This window comes from Scyliorhinus canicula, chromosome 2 (genome assembly GCF_902713615.1).
Source record: "Scyliorhinus canicula chromosome 2, sScyCan1.1, whole genome shotgun sequence".
NCBI classification, from domain to species: domain Eukaryota; kingdom Metazoa; phylum Chordata; class Chondrichthyes; order Carcharhiniformes; family Scyliorhinidae; genus Scyliorhinus; species Scyliorhinus canicula.
The window spans coordinates 275,735,387-275,762,065 of NC_052147.1; the positions used below are offsets into that span (position 1 = coordinate 275,735,387).

General features: G+C 44.6%; 1 protein-coding gene across 2 annotated transcripts in view; it reads left to right on the forward strand.

Moving 5' to 3' along the window:
• Window positions 1–26,679, forward strand: part of pdia5 (protein disulfide isomerase family A, member 5) — a 161,436-nt gene that overhangs the window by 56,068 nt on the left and 78,689 nt on the right. For both annotated transcript variants that reach the window (XR_005459822.1, XM_038790082.1), the window contains exons 7-11: window positions 4,793–4,853; window positions 7,726–7,793; window positions 15,309–15,400; window positions 22,031–22,102; window positions 22,700–22,836. Coding sequence is in view for 1 of the 2 variants with exons in the window: in XM_038790082.1 (XP_038646010.1) it covers window positions 4,793–4,853; window positions 7,726–7,793; window positions 15,309–15,400; window positions 22,031–22,102; window positions 22,700–22,836 (430 nt within the window). In the remaining variant the exon portion in view is untranslated. The remainder of the gene's footprint in view (window positions 1–4,792; window positions 4,854–7,725; window positions 7,794–15,308; window positions 15,401–22,030; window positions 22,103–22,699; window positions 22,837–26,679) is intronic.

Sequence of the window (26,679 nt, forward strand, 5' to 3'; positions counted from 1 at the left end):
TCAGTGAGCTCAACCAGCCACTACTAGTGATACTGCTAGTGCAGATCTGAAGGAACACTGCACTGTCAGATGTGCCGTCCTTTTAATGGAACAGTAAATGAGGGCTCTATATGGCCCCTCAGTTGAGCATAAAAGATCCCACAACATTATTTGAAATAAAACTATGCGGTTCCCCGTGGTGCCTTGGCCAAATTATTTATTTATTTCAATTTGGAGTACCCAATTCTTTATTTTCCAATTAAGGGGCAATTTACCGTAGTCAATCCAACTACCCTGCATGTCTTTTGGATTGTGGGGATGAGACCCACGCAGACACGGGGAGAATGTGCGAACTCCACACGAACAGTGACCCGGGACTGGGATTGAACCCGGATCCTCAGTGTTAACTGGCTGATTATTTATCGCTCGACCAGCACATAAAAACACACTATCTGGCTATTGCTGTTTGTGAGAGCTTGCTGTGTCCAATTTTTAACTACCACGTTTCTTACATTACAACAGTGACTGCACTTTAAAAGGTCAATTGACTGTAAAGCACTTTTGGGTGTCCTGGGGTCTTGAAAGATTTCTTTGCAACTGCACGGAAGGAGCGATTTGCCAATAGGGAAAAATGTCAGAAAAGTCTTAACCTTGCCGGTTAATGGACGGCTCCAAGTGTGGGTAGGGCTCCAAGTGTGGGTAGGGCTCCAAGTGTGGGTAGGGCTCCAAGTGTGGGTAGGGCTCCAAGTGTGGGTAGGGCTCCAAGTGTGGGTAGGGCTCCAAGTGTGGGTAGGGGTCCAAGTGTGGGTAGGGCTCCAAGTTCAATGAAATGAAAAGGGGCTGGTTTAGCACACTGGGCTAAATAGCTGGCTTTTAAAGCAGACCAAGGCAGGCCAGCAGCACAGTTCAATTCTCGTACCAGCCTCCCCGAACAGGCGCCGTAATGTGGCGACTAGGGGGTTTTCACAGTAACTTCATTGAAGCCTACTCGTGATAATAAGCGATTTTCATTTCATTTCATTGCATTTTCATGAAGGAGCAAATGGCAGACTATCTCGTAGATCAGCGTAAGCGCCCACAACCCTGATTCTGCAGATTCTCCCCATTCATGCTGCAGTGTATAAGGGGCAGAGTTCCAAGGACAACACAGTGTGGGATGAACATTTCATAGCCAGAAGCAAAATAAGCCAAGCTTGACTTTACAGTTAAAAATGGAAAGCTCTGGACATACACAGCATATTGGATTGGATTTCAGTGATTGAAAGGGGAAGCTGAGCATTGTAACCCCTTCAGCAGAGCTGTGCTTATATTGTTTGGGTTTCCAGTAATTGGTGCTTTTCTTTTTATCTCCTCCCTCGATCTGCATCTGGCATCAAGGATGCCAATTGCCAATCGGGAGACTGACGGACGGCCCGTGCGTTGAGCAGGCCGTCTCGAGTTTGGGAGTCTGAAGTGTTGGTGTCCTGATTTCCTTCTGACTCTCCAGGATCCGTACGGTGGATGGCAGATTGTTTTCTTTTTTTTTGATGGCACTCCTTCCATCATCATCCACCAAGAAAGCACAACAGCATCTATACTTCCTCAGGAAACTAAGGAAATTCGGCATGTCCACATTAACCCTTACCAACTTTTACAGATGCACTATAGAAAGCATCCTATCGGGCTGCATCACAGCCTGGTATGGCAACTGCTTCGCACAGGACCGCAAGAAACTTCAGAGTCGTGAATACCGCCCAGTCCATCACACGAACCTGCCTCCCATCCATTGACTCCATCTACACCTCCCGCTGCCTGGGGAAAGCGGGCAGCATAATCAAAGATCCCTCCCACCCGGCTTACTCACTCTTCCGACTTCTTCCATCGGGCAGGAGATACAGAAGTCTGAGAACACGCACAAACAGAGTCAAAAACAGCTTCTTCCCCACTGTCACCAGACTCCTAAATGACCCTCTTGTGGACTGACCTCATTAACACTTCACCCTGGATGCTTCATCCGATGCCAGTGCTTATGTAGTTACATTGTGTACCTTGTGTTGCCCTATTATGTATTTTCTTTTATTCCCTTTTCTTCCCATGTACTTAATGATCTGTTGAACTGCTCGCAGAAAAATACTTTTCACTGTACCTCACGTGACAATAAACAAATCCAACCCAATCATCACCAAAAACATGATTGACTGGCTATTTATCTGATTGTTCATGGGTTGTTCAGTTCCATGTATCTGCTGTGGGATGTTTAAGAGATATGATGGTTCTCGTAAATGAAAATCTTACCTTTTTTCCCCCCTTCTAAGCATGGCGTATCCCCTTAAAACTGTTCAACTTTTTTTTTGCCAACACTAGGTAATATTCGTGGTGCAGTAATAGTTGAAATGAACATGTAAGGACTGTGTGTGACTTGGGACTCTAGATTTCTCCGTGCTTGGGACATAACAAAATAGCAGATTTAAAAATGGCCCCAGGCCTACCTTTTGATACATTTTTTGGTCCCTCATGATGACACCCTCGCACCATTTCACTTTAACTTGTTAACCTTGGTCACTCCAAAATGGGCAGTGTGCTGAGCACCACAGGCACGTATGCACTGTAACATGTGCATGTCCTGGGTTCAAGTACACATTTTATACAGAAAGGTGGAGTGACTAGCATGCAAGACATAGGATCAAATTCCCGCAGTGCAGAAGGTGTCCATTCGGCCCATTAAGTCTGCACCGACACTCGAAGAGCACCCTACCTCGGCCTCCTGGAAATTGGGAAGGGAGGGGATGTTGGGGTGATTGAGGAGTGGACTAGGTTTTTGAGGAGGGAACAATCCCCACAATGCTGAAAGAGTAGGGCAGGGGAAGATCTGTTTGCATCATGTAAATGGCAGAGGATGTGCAGGTTAGGTGGATTGGCCATGCTAAATTGCCCTTGGTGTTTATAAAAAATGGTTAGCTGGGATTACTGGGTTACAGCGATAGGGTGGAGGTGTGGGCTTAATTAGGGTGCTCTCTCCAAGGGCTGGTGCAGACTCGATGGGCCGAATGGCCGCCTTCTGCACTGTAAATTCTATGGGGATGCGTTGAACTGGAGGCTGGTGGGATGGAACGTGAGAAAGGGGGAGAGGGAAACGGTGAGAGCAAATGGTGGGAATCCTCCGTAGAGGAAAAAGGAAGACCTGTTGGAAGCACAGGTTTGGAAGGTTGCAAGGAGAGGAGAGCGGGAGGACGGTGTTGACCGTAGAGGGATTAGATGTCCATTGTGCACAAGAAGTGGTTGGGGCCTGGAGACGTGAAGTTGGCTTCATCTTTCCCACGGTCTTATTGAATATAGACAGTTTTCCAAGGCTTGCCTTTCCAGCATGCATATTCCAAAGCTGTTTTACCGCTGTTCAAATGCCGCAGTTCTTTTAAAAAAAATAAATTTAAGAGTACCCAATTATTTTTTCCAATTAAGGGGCAATTTAGCGTGGCCAGTCCACCTATCCTGCACATCTTTTGGGTTGTGGGGGTGAAACCCACGCAGACACAGGGAGAATGTGCAAACTCCATACGGACAGTGACCCAGGGCTGGAAATGCTGCAGTTCTACCGGATATATGGCGTTGTTGCGGCCAGCACTATCTTTGTTGTTTTTACTCTTCCTTCCTGCCGGTCACAGAGAGGGACAAAAATAAACAAAGGAAAAAATAGAAAGCATTATATCCCTTCCTCAGGAACAGCTTGAGGTTGGGACAGCCCCAAGCTATATTGCATATGTGCCTGTGGTGCTCAGCACCCACCCTGTCTTGGAATGAACAAGGTTAACAGGTTACATTGTTGATGTGAGGGAGTCATCTTGAGGCACCAAAAGTTTCATCCAAAGGTAAACCTGGAGCAATTTTAATATCTGCTGTTTCTTTGTGTCCCAAACATAGTGGGATTCTGGAGCACAAAGTCACTCACCGCTATTACCTGTCTGCGTTTTATCCTTCTCCTGTTAGTCACAACGATCTGTTCCCACTTCCCCCAAAGCACCCAATTTCAAATATAAACTCCAGAGTCCAAAATATCAGTGCCGCGCACAGTCAGTGCCATGTACGCAGACAGATTAATTTTATTCTTGCACACATATTACACCCAGGACAGTTTTGAGTGTTGGAGGATCAGCAAGAGGGGTTCTGTAAGGGTTTTATTTTAAATAGTATGGGGAATCATTTTGAGCATCCAATGCGAACATCGAGAAGTGTGCCAAAAAACAATGCGATTCTTTATTTTGAGCAGAGAAGACATCTGCTGAACCATTTGGGGGGGGGGGGGGTGGACAATTTTCCTCTCGTAAGTCTTTCTGGTTTCAGGGAGACACAATATACTTAAAATAAAAACGTGGAAACTGTTTTTATTGAATCCCTGTCACCTCCAGGGCATTCTAAAGCTGTCTCGCAATCAATTGAATCTCCCCGCCCCACACACACACACACACAAGCGTGAAGACTTTTGGTTGCAGGCAAATGTAACATCCAATCTATATACCGGTAACAGTGTGGTAAATGACCATGCAGTTAGTTTCAGTAACATTGGATGAGGAATAGGACGTGATGGCTAAGATTCTCCCACTCTTCATGTGGTACCAAGGGGATATTTTGAGCCCACCTTGGTAAGCAGCTCTGTTTATTGCCTTAAGCAAAAGATGTTTGACTCTTGACAGCACATCACTATCTCCGTACTACATTCGGTTTGGTACTACATTTCTATAGGCTTCTTTTGCCTTTTCTCTCATCTCTGATGCACTGCTTTCCAATGTATTAAGTATTGATTTACTTTCCTTGGCCATGCTGTTCACTGTCTCCTTAGGAATTCAGAAAATTGATGAAGAAGGAGGAGCGACCAGTTCTTATGATTTTCTACGCCCCATGTAAGTTTTTCTTCACGCACATTCGCATTCTTGGCAGTCGGTAGTAGCAATACTGTATGTTTCTTCTCTCCCGTCAGCTCAAGGGTGCAGAGCGATTGGCATGTTCCAACTGCTTTGGCAGCAGGAGTGAGGGACCACCTTGCTGGGAAGTTGGATAACTAACCCGCAACTCCTTTTATACGCCCATATCTTTAAAGGAAAGACCACCCGAAGGGCCATACAAAGCACAAAGAGAGGAAATTTGTGGCGGGGGTTTGGGGATATGTGGAGTGGGTATCAGCCAGGATGCCTTCTCCTGGTCACCCTGCCCCCACACAAACAAAAAAGTTCTTGAGGCTGGGAGATTAATTGAAAATTTCAGGACTGAGGTTGTTAAATGTTGTGTATTGCATATTGCGGTCTACAAATTGAAGGTGGGTCAATGGAGTTGGGATACAGATCAACCATGAGGTGATTGAATGATGAAGCGGGCTCGAGGGGCAGAATGGACTTTCACGTTCCTACATCGCACTTGAAGCGTGACTGCTTTGGTGGGGTGACATAGGCCCCTCCCGCCTGCTGTGGATCCGTACTGAAGCCCAGGAGGGAACAAAACGAGGGAAAGGAAATTGTAGCATCCCTCGTTCAGTCATCTTAGAAAAACACTCCGTTCTATTTTTGCAAAGAATACTTTTTACAATGTTTTCACTGCTGCAACCCCTGATGATAATGAAGCAGCACGATTCCTCTCTGCCTTCTGTTACCCAGTCAGTGTTTTGTTGCTTTGTGACTTATTTTAATTCTGGAACAGATGCTAGTTCTTTTGTGTTTTTTTGTCTTCAAATTGAAAGAACCTGTACAGTTGGTACATTTATTGAATAAAGTGAGTGCTGCCAGAGCTTGCAGGATCTTTTTTTGGTAATTTTTTGTGACGCGCAGGATGCATTTCTTCTTCCCATTCTGTCTGTTCCACTCCATTGTGCAATTTGGCTCTTAGGCGCTTTCCTCTTTCTTTTAGCTCCAGGCTTCTTCCCTTACCCCCACTGCACCACCACCTCCCAGGGTTTGAGAATGAACTATGCATCTGGTTATGTTCCTGTTGCATCCTAGTTGTGGAGGATCGTGACCATCAACCTATATCTGTAACTCTGTGATGCATTTTTATACCTGTATTAGACGGCTGCACAATGGAAATGTGAGAAGTAAGGATCTGCAGTTCACTGAGCATATGCTGTTCTGCATTGATTTAAAGGGGGGCTTGATGTTTGTCCAGCAACGATGCTCCTACTGAGTGAATAGGGCAGTTTGCAATAGGTATTGACCGAAATGATAGAAACCTAAATTGAAAGCGGAAAAGGGCTGGAATTGCACCGTAGGCTGATCAGGATCTGGGGAGAAAGACTGGTTAAACTTTCAGATGTAACTCCTTCACCCAAGACATTGAGTAGTGAACTAGGCCTAATCAGGTGAGCTGCGAACAGATTATTCACCAACTGTGTTCAGCTCCCGACTGACTGATGGTGAGTTATAGGCTGTCTTCTGACGTGTGCAAAGCACTGTAACAATTCCCTTGTCCTTGGAGCAACCTTTGTTTAGGGTGCCAATGCCGGTCAATGTTTGGTTTTAAGCATTAAAGGCATGCTATTGAAGTTTGCTGATGGAGTAAATGTGGGAAGAGTTTGTAGGAGGGGGGAATCCCACCAGTTCTGAAAACCTAAAAACAAAATATTGGAAACGCTCAGTAAGTCGGCTGCAACATCAGTGGAGAGAAGCATAGTTAACATTTCAACAATTGCCCTGCAGGAGGCCAGGTAGGTGGCAGATGTCGGTCGGCCAAATACGAAGTGGTAGATTTTTGGGAAGAAATAGTGAAATAATTTAATGTCCCCGAACTGCAGTCGAGTGGAGAAATGCAGAAATCTGATTTCTGGGCCTTTCTAATGGTGTGAGATGGATGAAGAGGATGTAAAAAGACAAATAGATTCCTGAGATATGATACTATGTTGATTTTTGTCTTAAGGAGCTGGTGAGGAAGAATGTTAAAGCCATAGAAAATAAATAGCTGAATTATATTGAATAGAATGTAATTGATTGAGGATCTCTGATTTGTGAAGAAAGGCAGAGCAATTTTGGACATTATTTTAATTGGTATAGTGAAGCTTAATCAAGGGACAAATTAATAAAGGTTTTCAAAATGATGGAAGATAAATGGTGAAAGACAGTTTCCACTGATTGGCGAATCATGAATAATTGGGTTTAAATTGGGGACGAGGGCTAGAAGAATTGAGTGGTATAATCTTACAGTACAGAAATAAGCCATTCAGCTCATTGTGTCTATGCCAGCTCTTTGAAATAGTTGTCCAATTTAGTCCCGCACCCAGCTTTTTTCTCGCACATCTGCAGATGAGCTCTGATCAAGTAAAATATCTAATTGCCTTTCAAAACGTCTTGCAGAATCTGTTTCCAGGTTTTGCATTGCCGATGTTAACAATCCTGTGTAAATAGAATTCTCATTTCCCTTTTTATTTTCGCCAATTATTTTAAATCTCTGGATGCTCTGCCCCCACCAGTGGGAACTGTTCCTTCCTACTTAATCAAAACCCCATATTATTGTATCCAAGTCACCACGTCTTACGTATTCTGATTTCCCCATAGAATGGCATTTAAAATTGAATAAATATCGAGAGAGGCTAAAGGAAAGTGATTGGATTGGACATTTTTAATTGGAGAGCTGGCAACTTGCTGTGTGCTGTCATGTCCACGGAATGTCATTCGGTGAAATGGTTTTGTTAAAGCTGTCATTGACTCGTTTAGTACAATGTTTGTCTCTCTCTTTCTTTCTGTTCATTGTTCTGCTGCTGCCTTTGACCTGCCCTTTTGCCCAATGAGTCAGGGTGTGGAGTGTGTAAGCGGATGATGCCAGCCTTCCAACAAGCTGCCTCAGAGTTGAAGGGAGCCTATGTAAGTATTGCAGTTTAGCTGGACGATTTTTAAAAAAAAAATGTATTTTAAAGCATCCCGAATAGAGACACTCTCATTTTTATATTGTGTGTGTGTGTAAATTCAGTTTAGTCAGATTCAGCTATTCTGCTCAGGTTTTTCAGTCAGACGTTTTATTTAGGAAGATGTGGGAATGATATCCATAATGAAATGTAAGGCTCTGCTTCATTTTGTTAGAGTCTGTGAAGCCCAGCAGGCAAATACTAGACAGGATGTCGCCGCTTAACATCATCCTGCACAATTTGCGTCAACGTTGCTCTTCAATTAGGATCCTGCATTCTCATTGTGTTGCTGCTGCGCATTAGCGCCACATACGCCTGGATATTTCTGTGTAACCCCCATGTTGAGCATGCGAGAGCCTTGGCCTCTGGCACAGTGGCAAACAGGCTATCTTGAGATGGAGTTAGGAGCCTCAAGACGCACAGTTTCCCATGACACCGTCTTCCACTGAGTCTTCCAATTAATTATGTTGAGTGAGGAGCTTTTATACGATTTGTTTCCCGTATGTAACCCCAATTTATAAAATGTGCATTTACTGGAACAGGTCCCGTCCAAAGCCAGATCGGTAACTCATCGCTAAACAATGCACAGCCTTGCCATCTCACTATAGGATTGTTTGTCCTGCCGTATACCCGTTTCTCGTTTGGTGCCGGTGTTTAACAGGTGCCACGGGGCTCTTTTACCTCTCAGGTGGTGTGTGAGTGGCCAGCTATTATTGATGCTACTTCACGCTCGGACTGCAAATGCACTTTGCAGAGTGGAGGGACTCTAAAGTTAATTCTGGGATATTGATTTTGCTCGCAAGATATGGGAGCACAGGAGCAGGAGTAGCCATTCAACCGCTCATTCCTACTCTGCCATTCAGTTAGATCATAGCTGATCTGCTTTAATGCTACGTTCCCACAACATCCTCATAGCCCATGATATCTTTAATATTCAGAAATCTGCCCATCTCTGTCTTGAATATACGGAATAGATGAACTTCTAGATCACCGCAACTGCCCCCCCCCAAAAGTCAGGGGGCGCATCCTTCCTGATCGTATTGGAATATTGTGTGCAATTCTGGCCGCCATGCTATCAGAAGGACGTGGTGCTTTGGAGAGGATACAGAAGCTGGTACATAATGCAGGGTCTGGTTTAGCACAGTGGGCTAAACAGCTGGCTTGTAATTCAGAACAAGGCAGCAGCGCGGGTTCAATTCACATACTGGCTTCCCCGAACAGCCGCCGGAATGTGGCGACTAGGGGCTTTTCACAGTAACTTTATTGCAGCCGACTTGTGATAATAAGCGATTGTTATTATTATCAGAAGCAGTTTACCAGGATGTTGCCTGGTATGGAGGGCATTAGCTATGAGGAGAGGTTAGGTAAACTCGGTCTGTTTTCACTGGAACGATGGAGGTTGAGAGGCGACATGATAGAAGATTTATGAGTGGCATAGACAGAGTGGATAGTCAGATGCTCTTTCCTAAGGTAGGAGAGCCAAGTACTAGGGGACATAGGTTTAAAGTGCGCGGGGAAAAGTTTAGAACAGATGTGCGAGGCAAGTGTTCTACACAGAGGGTGGTAAATATAGGAACTCGCTGCCTGCGGATATGGTGGAGCAGGTACGATAGTGGCATTTAAGGGGCAGCTAGACAAATATATGAATAGGGTGGAAATGTAAGGATATGGACTCTTAAGTGCATACGGTTTTAGTTTAGGCAGGTCGGTGCAGGCTTGGAGGGCATGTCTGCTTTCAGTGACTTACGATCAAGGACACCCACGTCCCTTTGAACACACAACTTTCCAATCTCTCGCCATTGATAAATATTTTGCATTTATGTTTTCCCCACGAAAGTGGACCATTTCGCATTTTTGTACCTTGCATTCCATTTGCCATGTTCTGGCCTGCTCACCCAGCCTGTCTACAACTTCTAGAAGCCTCTTTGCATCCTCCTCACACCTCACATTTCTCCTAGTTTTGCATCATCACCAAACACCAAAATATTACATTTGGTCCCCACATCCATATCATTGACATAGATTGCGAATAACTGGAACCCAAGCACTGATCCTTGTGTTATCTACCACACTAATTGCAACTTGTCGTCCTGAGACTGATCCACTTATTCCTACTCTTTGTTTGGGGTCTGTTAACAAATCCTCAATCCATGCAGTATATTGTCCCCAATCTCTAATTTTTCTTAAGGTCCCATGTAAGAGGTTATTATCGAAAGCCTTCTGAAAATCCCAATTCACCACATCCACTGGTTTCTCCTTATCTATTCTAGTTGCATTCTCAAGAAAACTCCAGGCTTGTCAAGCAAGATTTCCCTCTCATAAATCTATGTTGTCTCTACCAATCATACCTTATCAATACATAGAAAATAGAAGCAGGAGGAGCATTTCTGCCCTTCGAGCCTGATCCGCCATGCATTATGTGCATGGCTGATCATAAAGTTCAATCCCTGATTTCCCCCCCCCCCCCCCCAAAAAAAATATTCCTTTAGCCCCAAGAGCTACATCTAATTCCTTCTTGAAATTACACAACATTTTGGCCTTAACTACTTTCTGTGGTAGTGAATTCCACAGACTCACCACTCTCTGAGTGAAGAACTTTCTCCTCACCTCAGTCCTAAAAGGTTTACCCCTTATACTCAAACTATGACCCCTAGTTCTGGGGGTCCAATAAGGAGACCAAAGCTGCACACAATATTCCAGATGTGACCTCACCAATGTCCTATACAATTGCAGTAAAACATCTCTATTCCTATACTCAAATCCTCTCGCTATGGAGGCCAACATACCATTTGCCTTCTTTTGCTTGCTGTACCTGCATGCTTACTTTCAGTGACTGATACATGGAGACACTAAGGTCTCGCTGGGTATCCACCTCTCTCAATTTACATCCATTCAAATAATTTTGCTTCCTGACTGCTAACCAACTTTCTATTCATCTCCAGGCGCTACCCGCAATCCCATGCTCTTTAACTTTACATAACAATCTGCAATGTGAGACTTTGTTAAGCCTTCCGAAAGTCTAAATAAAGCACATCCACTGGATCTCCCTGGTCAACTCTACATTATTTTCTAAGTGCCCAGTTATCACATCCTTTATAACAGATTCTAGCATTTTCCCTACTACTGATGTCAGGCTCACAGGTCTGTCGTCTGCTTTCTCTCTCCCTCCTTTTTTAAATGGTGGGGTGACATTTGCTACCTTCCAATGTGCAGGAATTGCTCCAGAATCTATTGAATTTTGAAAGATGATCATACCCGTATCGCTCAGGGTTGTAGAGTCCACACTCCGGGTGGTAGATAATCAGATCCAGGAGGTTTATCAACTTTCAGTCCCATTTAATTTCTCCAGTGCTGCGTTTGTGATAATACTAATTTATTTCAGATCCGCGATCTCACTAGTGCCTTAGTTTTCCAGTATTTCAGGGAGGTGTGTTTTTTTTTGCACAGCAGTAAAGACTGACACAATCATTATTTGGCTTCTCTGCCATTTCTTTATTTCCCATTATAAATTTTCTGCTTTATCTAATGGGCCCACATTTGTCTTTGTTAGTCATTTCCTTTTTTGATAGTAAAGAAATTTTTGTGTCCGTTTTTGTGTTTCTCGCCAGTATACTTTCATATTCTATTTCCTCTTCATCAGTTTCTTGGTTCCCCTTTGCTAAATACTAAAATGCCTTACTATTTTTGGCAACTTTATAAGCGTCTTCCTTTGATCTAACAGAATCTTTACCTTCTCTTGTTAGCCATGCTTGAATTACCTTTCCTGTTGGTTTTTTGTGTCTCAAAGGAATATGTATTTGTTGCTGACCATGTATTAATTCATAGAACAGTACAGCATAGTACAGGCCCTTTGGCCCACAATGTTGTGCCGACCATTTATCCTAATCTAAGATCAACCTAACCTACACCCCTTCAATTTACTGCTGTCCATGTGCCTGTCCAAGAGTCACTTAAATGTCCCTAATGATTCTGACTCCACCACCTCCGCTGGCAGTGCATTCCACGCACCCACCACACTCTGTGTAAAGAACCTACCTCTGATATCTCCCCTATACCTTCCTTCAATCACCTTAAAATTATGTCCCCTTGTGACACCATTCCGCCCTGGGGAAAAGTCTCTGGCTATCCACTCTATCCATGCCACTCATCACCTTGTACGCCTCAATCAGGGGCTGGTTTAGCACAGGGCTAAATCGCTGGCTTTGAAAGCAGACCAAGGCAGTCCAGCAGCACGGTTCAATTCTCGTATCAGCCTCCCAGAACAGGCGCCGGAATGTGACGACTAGGGGCTTTTCACAGTAACTGCATTTGAAGCCTACTTGCGACAATAAGCGATTTTCATTTCATCAAGTCATCTCTCTTCCTTCTTCGCTCCAGTGAGAAAAGTCCTAGCTCCCTCAACCTTTCTTCATAATACATGCCCTCCAGTCCAGGCAGCATGCTGGTAAATCTCCCTTGTACCCTTTCCAAAGCATTCACTTCCTTCCTATAATGAGGCGACCAGAACTGGACACAATGGGCGAAATTCTCTGACCCCCGCAGGGTCGGAGAATCGTCCGGGGCCGGCGTAAATCCCTCCCCTGCCGTGGCCGGAATTCTCCGTCACCCGGGAATCGCCAGGAGTGGGAATCGTGCCGTGCCGATCGGCGTGCCCCCCGTGGCGATTCTCCGGCCCGCGATGGGCCGAAGTCCCGCCACTGACAGGCCAATCCCGGCGACGTGGTTTCGACCACCTCTGGTGGCGGCGGGATTGGCGGCTGAGCGGGCCCCTGGGGCGCGGGGCGATCAGACCCCGGGGGTGCCCCCACAGTGGCCTGGCCCGCGATCGGGGCCCACCAATCGGCGTGTGGGCCAGTGCCGTGGGGGCACTCTTTTTCCTCCGCTGCCGACACGGCCTCCACCATGGCGGAGGTGGAAGAGACCCCCTCCACCGCGCATGCGCCGGTGGTGACGGCGCATGCGCGAACCGGCGAAGGACTTTCGGCCAGCCCCGGCGGCGGGCGTCAACGGCCGTTGGCGCCGGTTTTGGCGCCAGTCGGCGTGGCGCCAACCACTCAGGCGCAGGCCTAGCCCCCAAACGTGCGGAGAATTCCGCACCTTTGAGGAGGCCCGACGCCGGAGTGGTTGGTGCCACTCCACTACGCCGGGATCCCCCGCACCGCCGGGTAGGGGAGAATCCCGGCCAATATTCCAAGTGTGGTCTAACCAGGGTTTTATAAAGTTGCAGCAAAACCTCGCGGCTCTTAAACTCAGTCCCTCTGTTAATGAAAGCCAACACACCATTCACCTTCTTAACAACGCAATCAACCTGGGTGGCAACCTCACACCCCCCCATATATCCTTTGATTCCCTTTGTCCCAGGTTCTACATCTAACTGCTTCTTGAAACCATACAATGTTTTGGCCTCAACTACTTTCTATGGTAAACAAATTCCACAGGCTCACCACTCTATGGGTGAAGAAACCTCTGCTCATCTGTGTCCTAAATATCCGTAGACCGTGACCCCCCACCCAATCATTCTTCTGAACTCAGGATACAATCCTAACCCACTCGATCTCTCCTCATACGTCCATCCTGCCATCCCAGGAATCAGTCTGGTCAACGTGGTAAGTCTTGATCTGAGATCCTCTCTCACTAATGTACTGATCCTATTCTTTATTCATAATGCTGTCCCATGTCCTTTTTGTCTCTTTCCTTTGTGTTGACCATCCTTGAACATTCAGCTCCCAACCTTGGTCACCCTGCAGCTACGTCTCTAATGTCAATTCGGTTATATCTGTTTATTTCTCTTTGTGCTGTCAATTTATCTACCTCATTGTAAATGCTGTGTGCATTCAGCTTGTGTCTTAAACTGTCTTTTTATTTAATTTTGCAACTTCTATCCTTATCTGCCAGCAGACACTTAAGTTTTCATGCCCTGTTCCTTCCTGCCACACACTAACCACCATTTTCCTGATTGCTACATTGCTCTCTGGCTTTCTCCTCCCTCTTTAAGATATCACATCTTCCTAAACTTGATTCCTCAACCACAGTATTTAATTTAAAGTCCTCTCTTCGACCCTGTTCACATGACCTGCAAGAACACTGCTCCCAGCACGGTTCAGTTGAAGTCTGTCCCAAAGATATCACTCTGACGTTTCCCAGTATTGGTGCCAGTGTCCAAGGAATAGAAACCCATTTCTCCCTCGCTAATCTTTGAGCCATGCATTTCACAATGGCGAACTCTGGCCGCTGTGCAGAAACTGGCCAGGATGTGTTTGGCAGAACCCCCCAACCCATGACTCCCAACACCTGGAACACTGGGAGCACCATCGGCTCCAAGTTTCCCTGCAAGTCACTCACCACCCTGATGTGGACACACAATCAGTAGTTATCTTCCAAGGAAAGGGTGGGCAGGTTGGGCCAGTACCATTGACGTTCAGAAGAATGAGAGGTGATCTTACGGAAAGATATCATATTCTGAGGGTACTTGATAGCGTGCATGTCTTCCTTCATGGGAGTAGGGACACAGTTTAAAAATAAGGAGCCTCCTATTTTAGATGGAGATGAGAAGAATTTATTTCTCCCAGATGGTTGGCTGTCCGTGGAATGCTCTTCCCCAGAAAACAGTGGAGACGGGGGTCATTGAATATTTTTTAAGTGAGTTAGATAGGTTCTTGGCTGGCAAGGGAGTTGAGACCACAATCTGATCAGTCATGTTCTTCTCAAATGGTGGAGCAGGCTCCTAATCCAGATGTTCGTATCTCTCACACTTTGATCCTGTGAACTATGGGACTCTGAGAACACTTTCAACAAACGGACTGTACAGCTCCCAGGCGGAGGGCGCTCGCTACCACCTTGAGGCAATTAGGGATGGTAAATCAGTATGGCCGCATCCTGTGATATTTTTTAAGGCTTTTTTAGAATAGATTATATCCCAGAATGTTGAATGCATCGGGGTTGACCCTTTCAAAACGAAGGTGGATACGTGACTGATATTGAGCTGTGTTGGCATTTTGATTAGTATGAAGGGTAGGAGCGAAGTAAAAATAACATGAGAGCATTCCTACACTGTGTAGGCTACAGTCGCTTCCCCCAGATCCCAGAACTGCCTGTTGATGTTTTGTTCATGACTTTGCATTCACAGCTCCATTAACCCAGTCTTGGTCTGGTCTTTCCCAGCTCGGGTCTCATTGCATCACCCAGTCTGTTCAGTGATTGAAGCAAAATAAACAAGTGGGAGTTTCAATTGTTAGCTTAACCAAGACTGAACAGAACCATCCTATCTTGAGTTTGGGGATCTGGGACGGAGGGTGAACAACCTACTGCTTACTGAATCCCTAGTAGAATTCGATATTACGATCAACCCTAACTTAGAATATGATTCGGGAAGATTGCCTCGTCTTAAAATACTATGTCTATGAATTCATCTAGTATTCGTTAAACATGCAGCCCTTTTGTGCACCAATTTTAATGCTAAATGTTTCCTTTATAGATAATGGCTGGGATGAATGTCCATCCATCTGAATTTGATGAAATCAAACAGGAATTTAACATTAAGGGATATCCAACCTTCTGTTACTTTGAGTAAGTTCTTGATACATCAGTACGGTATAACTAATCCGGTCCTAACAATCTTGTGTGACGTTGTTAAGTTAGACAACTTTATAAAATTGGATGGCTTAATCAGTGCTGAGACTTCCTCTTTTTTTTCCTCAACTCCTCCCCCCCCCTCACTCCTCAAAAGAAAGTATGCCCAAAACAGATTCTGGATACAAATGCGTTTCATCACTATCCTGCATTTCTTAGCAACTTTGACGCAGTTAAGTTTCCAAAGGCACGTGACAGCAGAATAATTGGACAAAAATGGTATCTGGCTAAAATATTTGTCAGCAGGCAAAAAAAAAAGAAAGATGAATTTGTATAGTGCCTCTCGCAACCTCCAAGGACTGGAGGAGGTTATGGAGAAGTGAAGGAGGAAAAATAGTGTGGATTTAATTTTGGGAAGGATATGATGGTGTTGGAGAGAGACACTTAGGTGAAGCATTCCAGGGGTGAGAAACTTCAGTTCTGAAGATGGATTAGAGAAGCCCAAACTCTCTTCCTTGGAGAAAAGAAGACTGAGAGGAGATTTGGGAAGTATTTGGAATATTGAGGGCCTGGAGAGAGTAGCTAGGGGGAAACCGTTCCCATTGGCCGAAGGATTGAGAACCAGGGGCAGAGATTTAAGGTGATTGGTAAAAGAAGTAAAAGCGATATGAGGAAAAAAAATTTCACACAGCAAGTGATTAGGGTCTGGATTGCACTGCCTGAGAGTGAGGTAGAGGCAGGTTCAATCGAGGCATTCAAGAGGGAATTAGATTATTATTAGAAAAGGGACAATGTTGAGAAGGTGGGAGAATGGCACTCGATGAAATGCCCATTTGAAGAGCTGGTGCCGACACGATGGGCCAAATGACTTCCTTCAGTGCTGTAACGATTCTGTGAATGGTCTATCGAAATTTAAGGTGCTGGGAACTACTGTATGTAAGTGAGTGCGAGACGGTGTGGAATAGGGTATGGGCAGCGAAGCTTTGGATGAGGAATGTTGAGGCTGCCAAGAAAGTATTGCAGTAGTCAATACGACGAGGATTTAATCAACACGTGGGCAAAGATGGGCAGTGTCCAGTTGAAGTTTAAGCTGGGGTGAGGAACTGGTCAGAAACTGTGTCCAATATGAACAATCAGTTTGACTTGAGACAGTGGGCAGAGAGAGGGTGGTGAACAGTGGCAAGGCCTGCATTTTGTCATGTGTGCCAAAGCAGTCTTCCCGATGCTTAACTGGGGTAAAGGGAAGATCATCCAGATGTTGGCCAGCATCCTGACAAAGTCACGCGCTGGAGGAAGCTTGGAGAGGCGATGGAGAGGTACAACTGGGTGTTGTGAGCATACGGATGGAACCTGACCCGGAGTCTTCAGAAACCATTGCCAAGGGGGTTGGACGTAGAAAAATAAAGGATCAGATGATAGGTTTATGTGGAATTCCAGAGGCAATGTATTATATGACAGGAAGTGAAAGCACTGCTGGATTCTACAATATTAACAGATTGAATTGCAGATAAGAGATGTGTGCATTTTCTTCCTGTCTAATTAAATGACACCTCAAAGAGGAAAAAGATTAAGTTAGAAGTGAAACACACGATCAACATAATATAATCAGAAATAGTCATTGCATTCTGATCTCTTCAATTTTTTTAAAGTGGCTTCAGATACTTTGAGAACAGACAGTGTTTATATCTGTGAAAATCTGTCTTTCTGTTTGTTCACTCTACCGGAATTGGGATTTTGTTTTTTCACGGGGTGTGGGCGTTGTTGGCTAAGCCATCATTGGTTGCCCATCTTTAATTGCCTTAGAAGGTGGTGGAGTGTCGGCGCCTTGATCCACTGCAGTGCACATGATGTGGGTGCACCCAGAGTGCTGTTAGCCAGGGAGTTCCAGGATATTGACGCAGCGGGAGTGCAGGAACGGCGATATGTTCCCAAGTCAGGATGGCGAGTGGCTTGGAGGGGAACTTGGTGGCGTTCCAATAGATTAGTGCTCTTCTCGAGGCCTGGACGTTGGTGTTCAATGAGGTTTGATGGTGTTTGTCGGAGCGGTTTCAAGACCTGTGCATTGAGTCAGCTTCCACGTGGGGTTACTCCCTGTCGCTCAACTCAGTACAGAGAGGAAAAGACTCATCGACAAGATGGCTATTTAATCAAGCTTGTTACGTGTACACTGAGAACAGACCTGGATATCTGCCAAGATCTGTTCTTCTGAACAAAAATCAGAACACGGTACTTATACAACGTTCAAAAATAAATAGCCCATCCCAGTTGGACGCGATCTAATCCCTGAAGCTGCTACGGTTAAACTTATCCAATAGAATTGCAAGCAATGTTTAAACTTCACCCAATAGAATTGCAAGCAGCGCATGATTGATCCTCATCCTGACAGCTGTGCTTACTAGTAATTTGCTGAGCATTCATTGTCTGTGAGAAGCAGGGCAGCAAAACCCTCATCCTGGATTGTTTCACAAAGACAAGATATCAGAAGTGATGTCCTTTTGGTCAAGTTAGCTATCCTAAATCCCATTTGATTACTTATTTCTGCTATGTCCTAAAAATACATGTTTAATGGTTACTCAAACCTATAATTCATCTCAATCCTTAATAAAGTAACTAGTAGTAAAACTACTCTAGTGACATTCTAGATATTCAGTTTTAAAAGTATCATCACTGACCCCCCCCCAATCAGTGTTGGAGGAGGTTGAGGATTCGGTGTAGGAGAGATACAGAATGATGCTTATGACCATTGGGTATAATAAATATTCCGCCCCAGTCTGTTTCCTTCACTTCTCACTGGCGAGAATGTTGTTTATTATAATATTTTTTTTTACATTGCCGTGGCCACATCAGCAAATAGCCTAGGGATTGTTGTAAACCTGCCCAACCATTGCAAAATATGTGACTGGGGAAGAATGTATCATTGCCCAGATGAGAGGATGTGTTAAGGGTATGAAAGATTCCATTTGATTTAGTTCTTCTGGTCTGTAAAGCCATCGCTGCTTCTGTGTTTACTGTCGTAATGAGGCTCCATCTGCGCTCCCACAGAACAATACAAATATTAAACAAATTGCAGGTGGGCAAAACAAAATACTGAATATTCTCCGACCTGACTTTTCTCCTGTCCCTCCACTAAAGGCGCTGGGGCTTGCATCGAGATAGATTTGCACATATTTTGGCCTACTTAGCATATTTTGCACAAGATCATAAGACGTAGCAGAATTAGGCCACTCGGCCCATCGAGTCTGCTCCACCATTCACTCATGGCTGATATTTTCTCATCCCCATTCTCCTGACTTCTCCCCATAACCCCTGATCCCCTTATTAATCAAGAACCTATCTATCTCTCTCTTAAAGACACTCAGTGATTTGGCCTTCACAACCTTCTGCGGCAAAGCGTTCCACAGATTCACCACCCTCTGGCTGAAGAAATTCCTCCTCATCTCTGTTTTAAAGGATCGTCCCTTTAGTCTGAGATGGTGTCCTCTATTTCTAGTTTTTCCTACAAGTGGAAACATCCTCTCCATGTCCACTCTATCCAGTCCTCGCAGTATCCTGCAAGTAGCCGTTCCTCTTGTTCGCTGAATCATTTGAGGTTAGCAGGCAGTTTGGCTGTGTGTGGCAGTACAGGTGAGTTTGACTCAAGCTCTGCGCCACATTTACACATTCATTTTTCAAGGGATTTGTCACTAGACCACAATCAATTACAAATGGAAACATTGGCTTGCAAATCGGGGCGGTGGGGGGAGGAAAGCCCGCACCAACCTGCGGCATGCAACATTCAAAAAAGTTATCCTCATCTCCACCTTGGATCTTCTGCCAATTATCCTAAACTTGTCCTTCTACATATCAGCCCTCCTGCCAGTGGAAGCAGATTCTCTTCTTTCTTCTATCCATATCCTGCAATTTTTTCTGCATCTCGCTTAAATCTCCTGCAAGGAAAATAACCCTGGCCTCTTTGGTCTCCCACATAACTGAAAACCCTCTTCTCAGGTTCTATCTCCTGTACAAAAACTGCTCCAAGATCATGACATCCTTCCTAAAAGTGTGGTGCACAGAATTGCACACCGTCCCGGGCAGCACGGAGGCACAGTGGTTAGCATTGTTGCTTCACAGCACCAGGGTCGTAAGTTCGATTCCCGGCTAGGTCACTGTCTGTGCGGAGTCTGCACATTCTCCCCGTGTCTGCGTGGGTTTCCTCCGGGTGCTCTGGTTTTCTCCCACAAGTCCCGACAGATGTGCTGTTAGGTGTATGGGACATTCTGAATTCTCCCTCTGTGTACCCAAGCCTCCCCCCCCCCCCCCCCCCCCCTCCCAGTTGAGGCATAAATGGTGGTTTATGAAGATGCAGTACAACTTCCTTACTTTTGAACTCCGTGCCTCTATTTATAAAGCCCCGGATCCCATATGCCTTGTAAATGGAGGAAAAGATTTGGAAAGAGAGAAACAATAATCCTTTGGCAGGCAGTAAATTTTGTACACCAGTTGCGAACATTTAGTTTGAAAGACAAATAGGAATGCACTGGAGAAAAACCTGCTTAATCCAACCGATCAATATTTATTTTCTGCCTTGCAGTCTTTCTCGCTTCTTGGAGCAATTCAGTCTAAAGTTTGAGACTGGAGAAAAGCGATTTGCATATGACAATTTGCCGAGGAAAAAAGATGATTTTTAACATTAAAGATGGTAATTACTGTAGCAGAGCATGATCCTTTGGGGAATGTCGATGAACTTTAATTGGAACTTTGCCTAGACTGATTGCCATTTGTTAATTTGAGCAAATTAGAAAATGTTTCTGAAGTATATTTATAAAATGATGTTTATAGAGTTGCTTAAAATTGATCTCTATAAAAGCTGTTTTAAAATTACTATAGCTTCCTGAGGACCTATTTAAAATTCTGTTTTCAGAAATTGCTGAAAGAATCATTTCACAGCAACTGTCAAATTATGAATTTTAAAGTGTTTTTTTTTAATGCATGACTTTCTGGGTTTTCTGTCTGCAGAATTGAAAGTGAGTGATATAGCCTTCACTTAACAAAACAAAAATTGGCATTTGTTTTTATGTTGAATGCTTCTAATTGCTGTTCATGACTTTGCCGTCTTCTCTGATTCTGTGCTAATGAGTGCGCGACTTAGTTGACCGATCAGATCTGGATGTGATTTTGTAAATTCCCACTGCTATGATATTTGCGATGGATTGTGAAGATCTGTAGTTTTTTTTTCAATAGTTACTTTAGGTCAAGGTCCTCTTGATGGCTTTCATGGGCAAATGTCTAGTATGGCCTCAGGCTCTCTGTTCTAGTGATGTGGGATGAAGGATGAATGCTGGTCAGGATACCAGGGGCAAAACCCCACCTCTCTTCAAGGGGCCCACTGGATTATGAGGGGCATGGATAGAGTGGATGGGCAGGCACTCTTTCCCAGTGTGGAGGGGTCGTTCAGGCGGCATAGGTTTAAGGATCGTGGGTCAAAGTTTAGAGGAGATGTGCGAAGCAAGTTTTTTTTTTACACAAGAGGGTGGTGGGTGCTGGGACAAGTTGCCAGGGGAGGTTGTGGAAGCAGATACGTTAATGGCATTGGAAAGGCATCTCGACAAATACATGGATAGGATCGGTATAGAGGGATACGGCACTAGGAAGTGCTGAGGGTTTTGGACAAGGATGGTATCATGACCGGTACAGGCTTGGAGGGCCGAAGGGCCTGTTCCTGTGCTGTGTTGTTCTTTGTTCAAAACGGTGCAACGGGATCTTGTGCATCCACCCGGGTGGACATGGCCTTGATTTAGCATCTCATCTGAAAGATGTCATCTCCAAAAGTACAGCCCTCAGGTGCTGCACTAGGTTGCTGGCCTAGGTTATGTGCTTAAGTGCTGGCAGTGGGATTTGAACCCATAAACATCTGACTCAAGTGAGCTTGCTACGGCAAATCGAAAGAGTCAGCTAGCGATATTGCTCTTCAAGCTCATCCATTGGCAGCTGCAGGAAAGCAAATGCATCTGCCAGAAGACGTGACTTGGCCATTGAGCTGATTTTCCTCAACGTCTGAGAAAGAAACAAACTGTACTCCAGGTTGAACAGCATTCATTTGTCCAGAAATAATTGCTCTTTGCCTGAAGTATTGAAGGGCTCCTATGGTCTTAGAACTCTAGCTCAAACTGAGTCAGCACTCCTGGTTGCAAAGGGAAGAAAGTATTTTTTTGTTAAACAAATTCTACGTTTGTTCCTGTCAGACAACTCTCGGAACTTGTTTCGGGCATAATTGCCGCACTGTTTATTTATGTGTAGGTAGTAAAATAAAAATTTGAGGTGCTATTATACTGGATTTTGCGATAGAAAATGTGAAACATGACAAGTCAAATAAAAGCGAAATGCTGGAAATTTGAAATAAAAAGCAGAAAATACTGGATGAACATACTGCCAGACCTGCTGAGTTTATCCAGCGTTTTCTGTTTTTATCAAACATAATGACAGCTCCCATTTCAATACGATACGTTTGCCAGATGTCTTTGTGTGAAGAGGCCCCTTCGGCCCATTTAATCCCATGACTCCCCATCCTTCATCAGGAAGAGTTTTGTGCAATGCTGCATGGTTTACGAGATAATTGAGTTTTATTTTTTCTTTGGCTTCTTTCAAAAGGAAGGGAAAGTTTCTATTTAATTTTGAAAACTACGGAGCTACTGCCCAAGATTTTGTTGAGTGGATGAAAAAGTGAGTACGATTAAGTGTTGTATGTATAAAGAAAATTACGTGTGCCTTATCTTACTGACGCTACTGCCATGGATACAAAAGAGGATTTTTTTTTCTTGCCTCGCGGGCTACTTTAATACATTGGCAACATGAATGGTTCATTGCACTGAGATTATGAATCCTCTTAAACCTTGCCGTTAGTCTAATTATGTTGGGCATGTTTTCAGAATAACTCAAACACATAGTCTATCATTAATTATATCCTTTATCGTTCATCTAAACAAATATTTACTAATAGTTTATTGTCTGAAAGTATTTTGTTACTGGATCTAAGCAATCCGAAAGGCCAAAAGCACAAAACAAATTACTGCTTAATGACGAACATTTTTAGAATGAGATTCTTTGTGTTACATCTTTCGCTTGGCCACAAACTTAAATGCAGCCAGGCTAAATGCACTGAACCATAAGAAGTTATTCGTAATCTGCCTGGCAAAGAGATGCATTGGTCGGTGGTGGGGGTTGGGGGGGTGGGGGGGTGTTGGTGAGAATTGAAGCATTGGTACATTCTCTCTGGTGCATTCAGCTCTATAAAGCCGTTGCGTTCCTTTCTGCCACCAGTCCGCAAGCAGTGCCGCTAAAAGCCCCAGAGGTCCCGTGGGCAGAACAGGAGTCTGCAGTGTCGCATTTAACCGACGATAGCTTTGATGGGTTCGTGAAGGAACATTCGTCAGTGCTCGTTATGTTTTATGCGCCGTGTAAGTTGCAGTCTGAATTCAAGAAGACCGTTATCTGTCGCTTGTGTGCATGCCCTGCAAGGGCTAAGGAAATTCAATGGTTCACCACTCACTTTTATTAATTGCATGTTTGTTCTGGAGCTTTCTTGACATGCCTAACTGAAATATGGTGGGTTTCAATGATAATTGCTCGAAACTCAAGTCACTAGAATCTGCGATTTCCTCCTTCAATCCCATCACCTCTCTCCCTGGGTGCATGCATGTGTTTTAGGCACTGAGGTCCAGACACCTACCATCCTCTGGGTGCAAAAGTCTTTGCTGGCCTCCCGTCTAATCTTTCTACCAATCACGAAATCTATGACCCCTAATCACTGACCTTTCTGTTAAAAAACATAGAATATATAACATACAATGCAGAAGGAGGCCATTTGGCCCATTGAGTCTGCATCGACCCACGTAAGCCCTCACTTCCACCCTATTCCCCCTAACCCAATAACCCCTCCTAACATTTTGGTCACTAAGGGCAATTTATCATGGCCAATCCACCTAACCTGCACGTCTTCTGGCCTGTGGGAGGAAACCGGAGCACTCGGAGGAAACCCACGCAGACACGGGGAGAACGTGCAGACTCCGCACAGACAGTGACCCAAGCCGAGAATGGAACCCGGGACCCTGGAGCTGTGAAGCAACAGTGCTACCCATGTTCCACCATGTTGCCCGATAAACACTGCTTTTAAATATTGCTTAAGATGTTCTAGAAAGAACAGAAGTTTTAAAAGCAGTTGCGTTTTTCTTAAAACTGGGAGGAAGGTACTGATTTTTAATTGTGCAAACCCCAATTTTGTATATGAACAGGAAACAACCAGCTGGCCTCTGTCCACAGTTAACTCCGCCACATTCTCCCCCCTCCCGCCATCTCATCCTCTGATGAGAAAGAAATCTTTAGGCCATTTAAGGAAAGAAAATTCTGGGAATTTCCTCTGTGACCCTCCAGGAGGTTGCTTGGACTGGTACCACCGATGCCTTTGTACCTTGGCTTGTACGTACCCCTGGGATTAAGGGGGTTTAAACTCCTTAGACACTGAACAACAGTGACGCGCAGTGAAGCGCAGCATCAAGTCAGCTTTGTCAACATGCCAAAGACAGTCTTTAAAATGCTGCTAATCAACATGACTTATCATTGACCTCCTACAGTTGACAGTCCGTGAAATCAGGACCATTGATAACCAAGCAGCAACACAATTTGCTGAATCTCATTTCTGCAAGAAGTGCCATCAAACCTGGCCAAGTCGCACTGGCTCGGCTGTAAGTAGACGAGGCAAGGGAGGATTGGTTCTCACTGTCTATTATTTCACTGTTTAATAAGAAATGAGTTTTTGGTTATTATCGAAGCAGCACCTAGTTGGTGTGGGGCCGCTGCACAAAGCCACATTCTCGATCAAACTGTGGCAGTGAAAATGCAGTGCATTTGTGCTTTGCACCCTGCCAATAGTCTTCTGTTTTCACTGACCATCTGTGCTCCAGGTACTAATTTTTCAATATAATGGAAATCGAGGGTATTAGTATGGGAGGAAAACTTGGTAAGGAAGAAACAAGGTTTGCTTAGAATTATGCAGAATGTACTATGTAGAATCAGACCATTCAGCCCAATGGGTTAATGCCGGTGTTTGTGCTCCACACAAGCTTCCTCTCGCTCTACTTCACCCAACCATTTCAGCATATTGTTCTGTTCCTTACTCCATTCATAGGTCTCGATTTCTCTTGACTACATTTATGGTGTTCACCTCAACTACAACTTGTAGCGTATCTTGTATTTTGAGGAAAGGTTGGACAGGTTGGGCCTTTAACCATTGGAGTTTAGAAGATTGAGACATGATATTCAGACATGTAAGATCCTGAGGGGACCTGACAGGATGGATGCTGAGAAGATGTTTCTCCTCATGGGAGAGACGAGAACCAGGGGACGCAAAAATAAGGGGTCACCCATTTATGATGAGAGATGAGAATTATTTTCTGAGGGTCATTAGTCTGTGGAATACTTTTCCCAGAGAGCAGTGGAGGTCATTGAATAGTTTTAAGGCTGAGTTCGACAGATTCTTGATTGACTGGGCGGCACGGTGGTGCAGTGGTTAGCACTGCTGCCTCACAGCGCCGAGGACCCGGGTTCAATCCCGGCCCTGGGTCACTGTGTGGAGTTTGCTCATTCTCCCCGTGTCTGTGTGGATCTCATCCCAAGAGTGGTGCAGGCTAGTTGGATTGGCCAAATTGCCCCTTAATTGAAAAAAAATTATAATCGGGTGCTCCAAAGTTTTTTCAAAAGGTTCTTGTTGACGAGGGAGTCAAAGGGTCTGGGGGTAGGAAGAAAAAAAATGCCGTTGAGTGCACAATCAGAGCAGCCTTGATCTAATTAAACAATGGAGCAGGCTCGTGGGCTGAATGCTCTATTCCTACTCCTAATTCGCATGTACATATATACGTACATGTTGTGGTAGTGAGTTTCACGTTCTTCATACTCCAAATGAAGGAGATTCTCCTGAATTCCCTGTTGTGTTTATTAGTGACTATCTTACATTTATGGCTCTTAGTTCTTGTCTCGCATGACCTCAACAGATCATCCCTAGGCCTTTGCTTTTCTTAATGAAAAAGACCAATCTAATTCAAGGTTGCCTGATAGGTTTAAATTTTTAACTTGCTTATGAATTTTCTCCCCTCTCTTCCTTTTCCAGGGGCAATGGCTACTTGTTGTAGAAAGGCCCATTGCAGTTATTAGCCCCCCCCATGCCACACATATGCACACTATTCATTTGCCAGCCATGAGTGAATGTCTGCAAGCTTATTGGCTGCTCAGTTGGGTGGGGTGGGCGCCTCAGTGAAGGCCTCACCCAATGCCCATCATAGTCTGTTTGGTTCAATCAGCTACACTACAAATGTGCTAATCAATGAAAGAAATCCTTAGGAGCTTTTCATTTTTTAAATTATGTCACTGGGTGTGGCATCACTGGCATGGCCAGCATTTGTTGCCCATCCCTAACTGCTCTTAAACTGATTGCCTTGTCTGTCCCTTTCAAAGGGGTCAAACCACATGAATGTGGTCTGGAGTCACATGTAGCCCAGATAGGGTAAGGCTGGCAGATTTCCTTCCCTAAAGGGCATTGGTGAGCCTGATGGGATTTTATGATCAGTGATAGTTTAACTGAGAGTAGCTTTCAATGCCAGAATTATTAATTTGGACCACCGTCTCCTCCCACTGTCAATTTAAAAAATACACATGTATGAGTTAGAAGTAGGCTACTGGGCCCTTCAAGCCTGCTCCGCCAATCAGTAAGATCATGGCTGATTTGACTGTAACCGCCTGCCAACCCCGATAACCTTTCACCCCCTTGTTTATCAAGAACCTATGTGGTTCAGCTTTGTAAACATTCAAAGGCTCAACTCCCACTGCCTTTTGAGGAAAGGATTTGCAAACAGCAATAGACTGGACAGCCCCTCGAGACAGCTCTGCCATTCAATACGCCCACGGCTGATTTGCCTCAGCTTTACTTTCCCACTCTACCCCCATATTCATTGATTCCCTTAAAATCTAAAGTTATCGATCTCAGTCATTGAGCTTCCACATTCTTCTGGGTAGGGAGTTCCAAAGATTCACAACCCTTTGAGCAGGAATCTCCTCCAGGTTACTACAATTACTCTCCAGGTTAGCTCTTCTGGCCAGTAGATTAACTTGTTTACTCAGAGGTGAAGCAGTGAATGTCCTTTGAGAAGCTGGCAATTGGTTCCACGTGAAAGGTGCCACGAATAAATTGTTAATTATAATCGACTTATGTGAAGTAGCTGGGATTACTCTTATCTGAACAAAGCAACTCC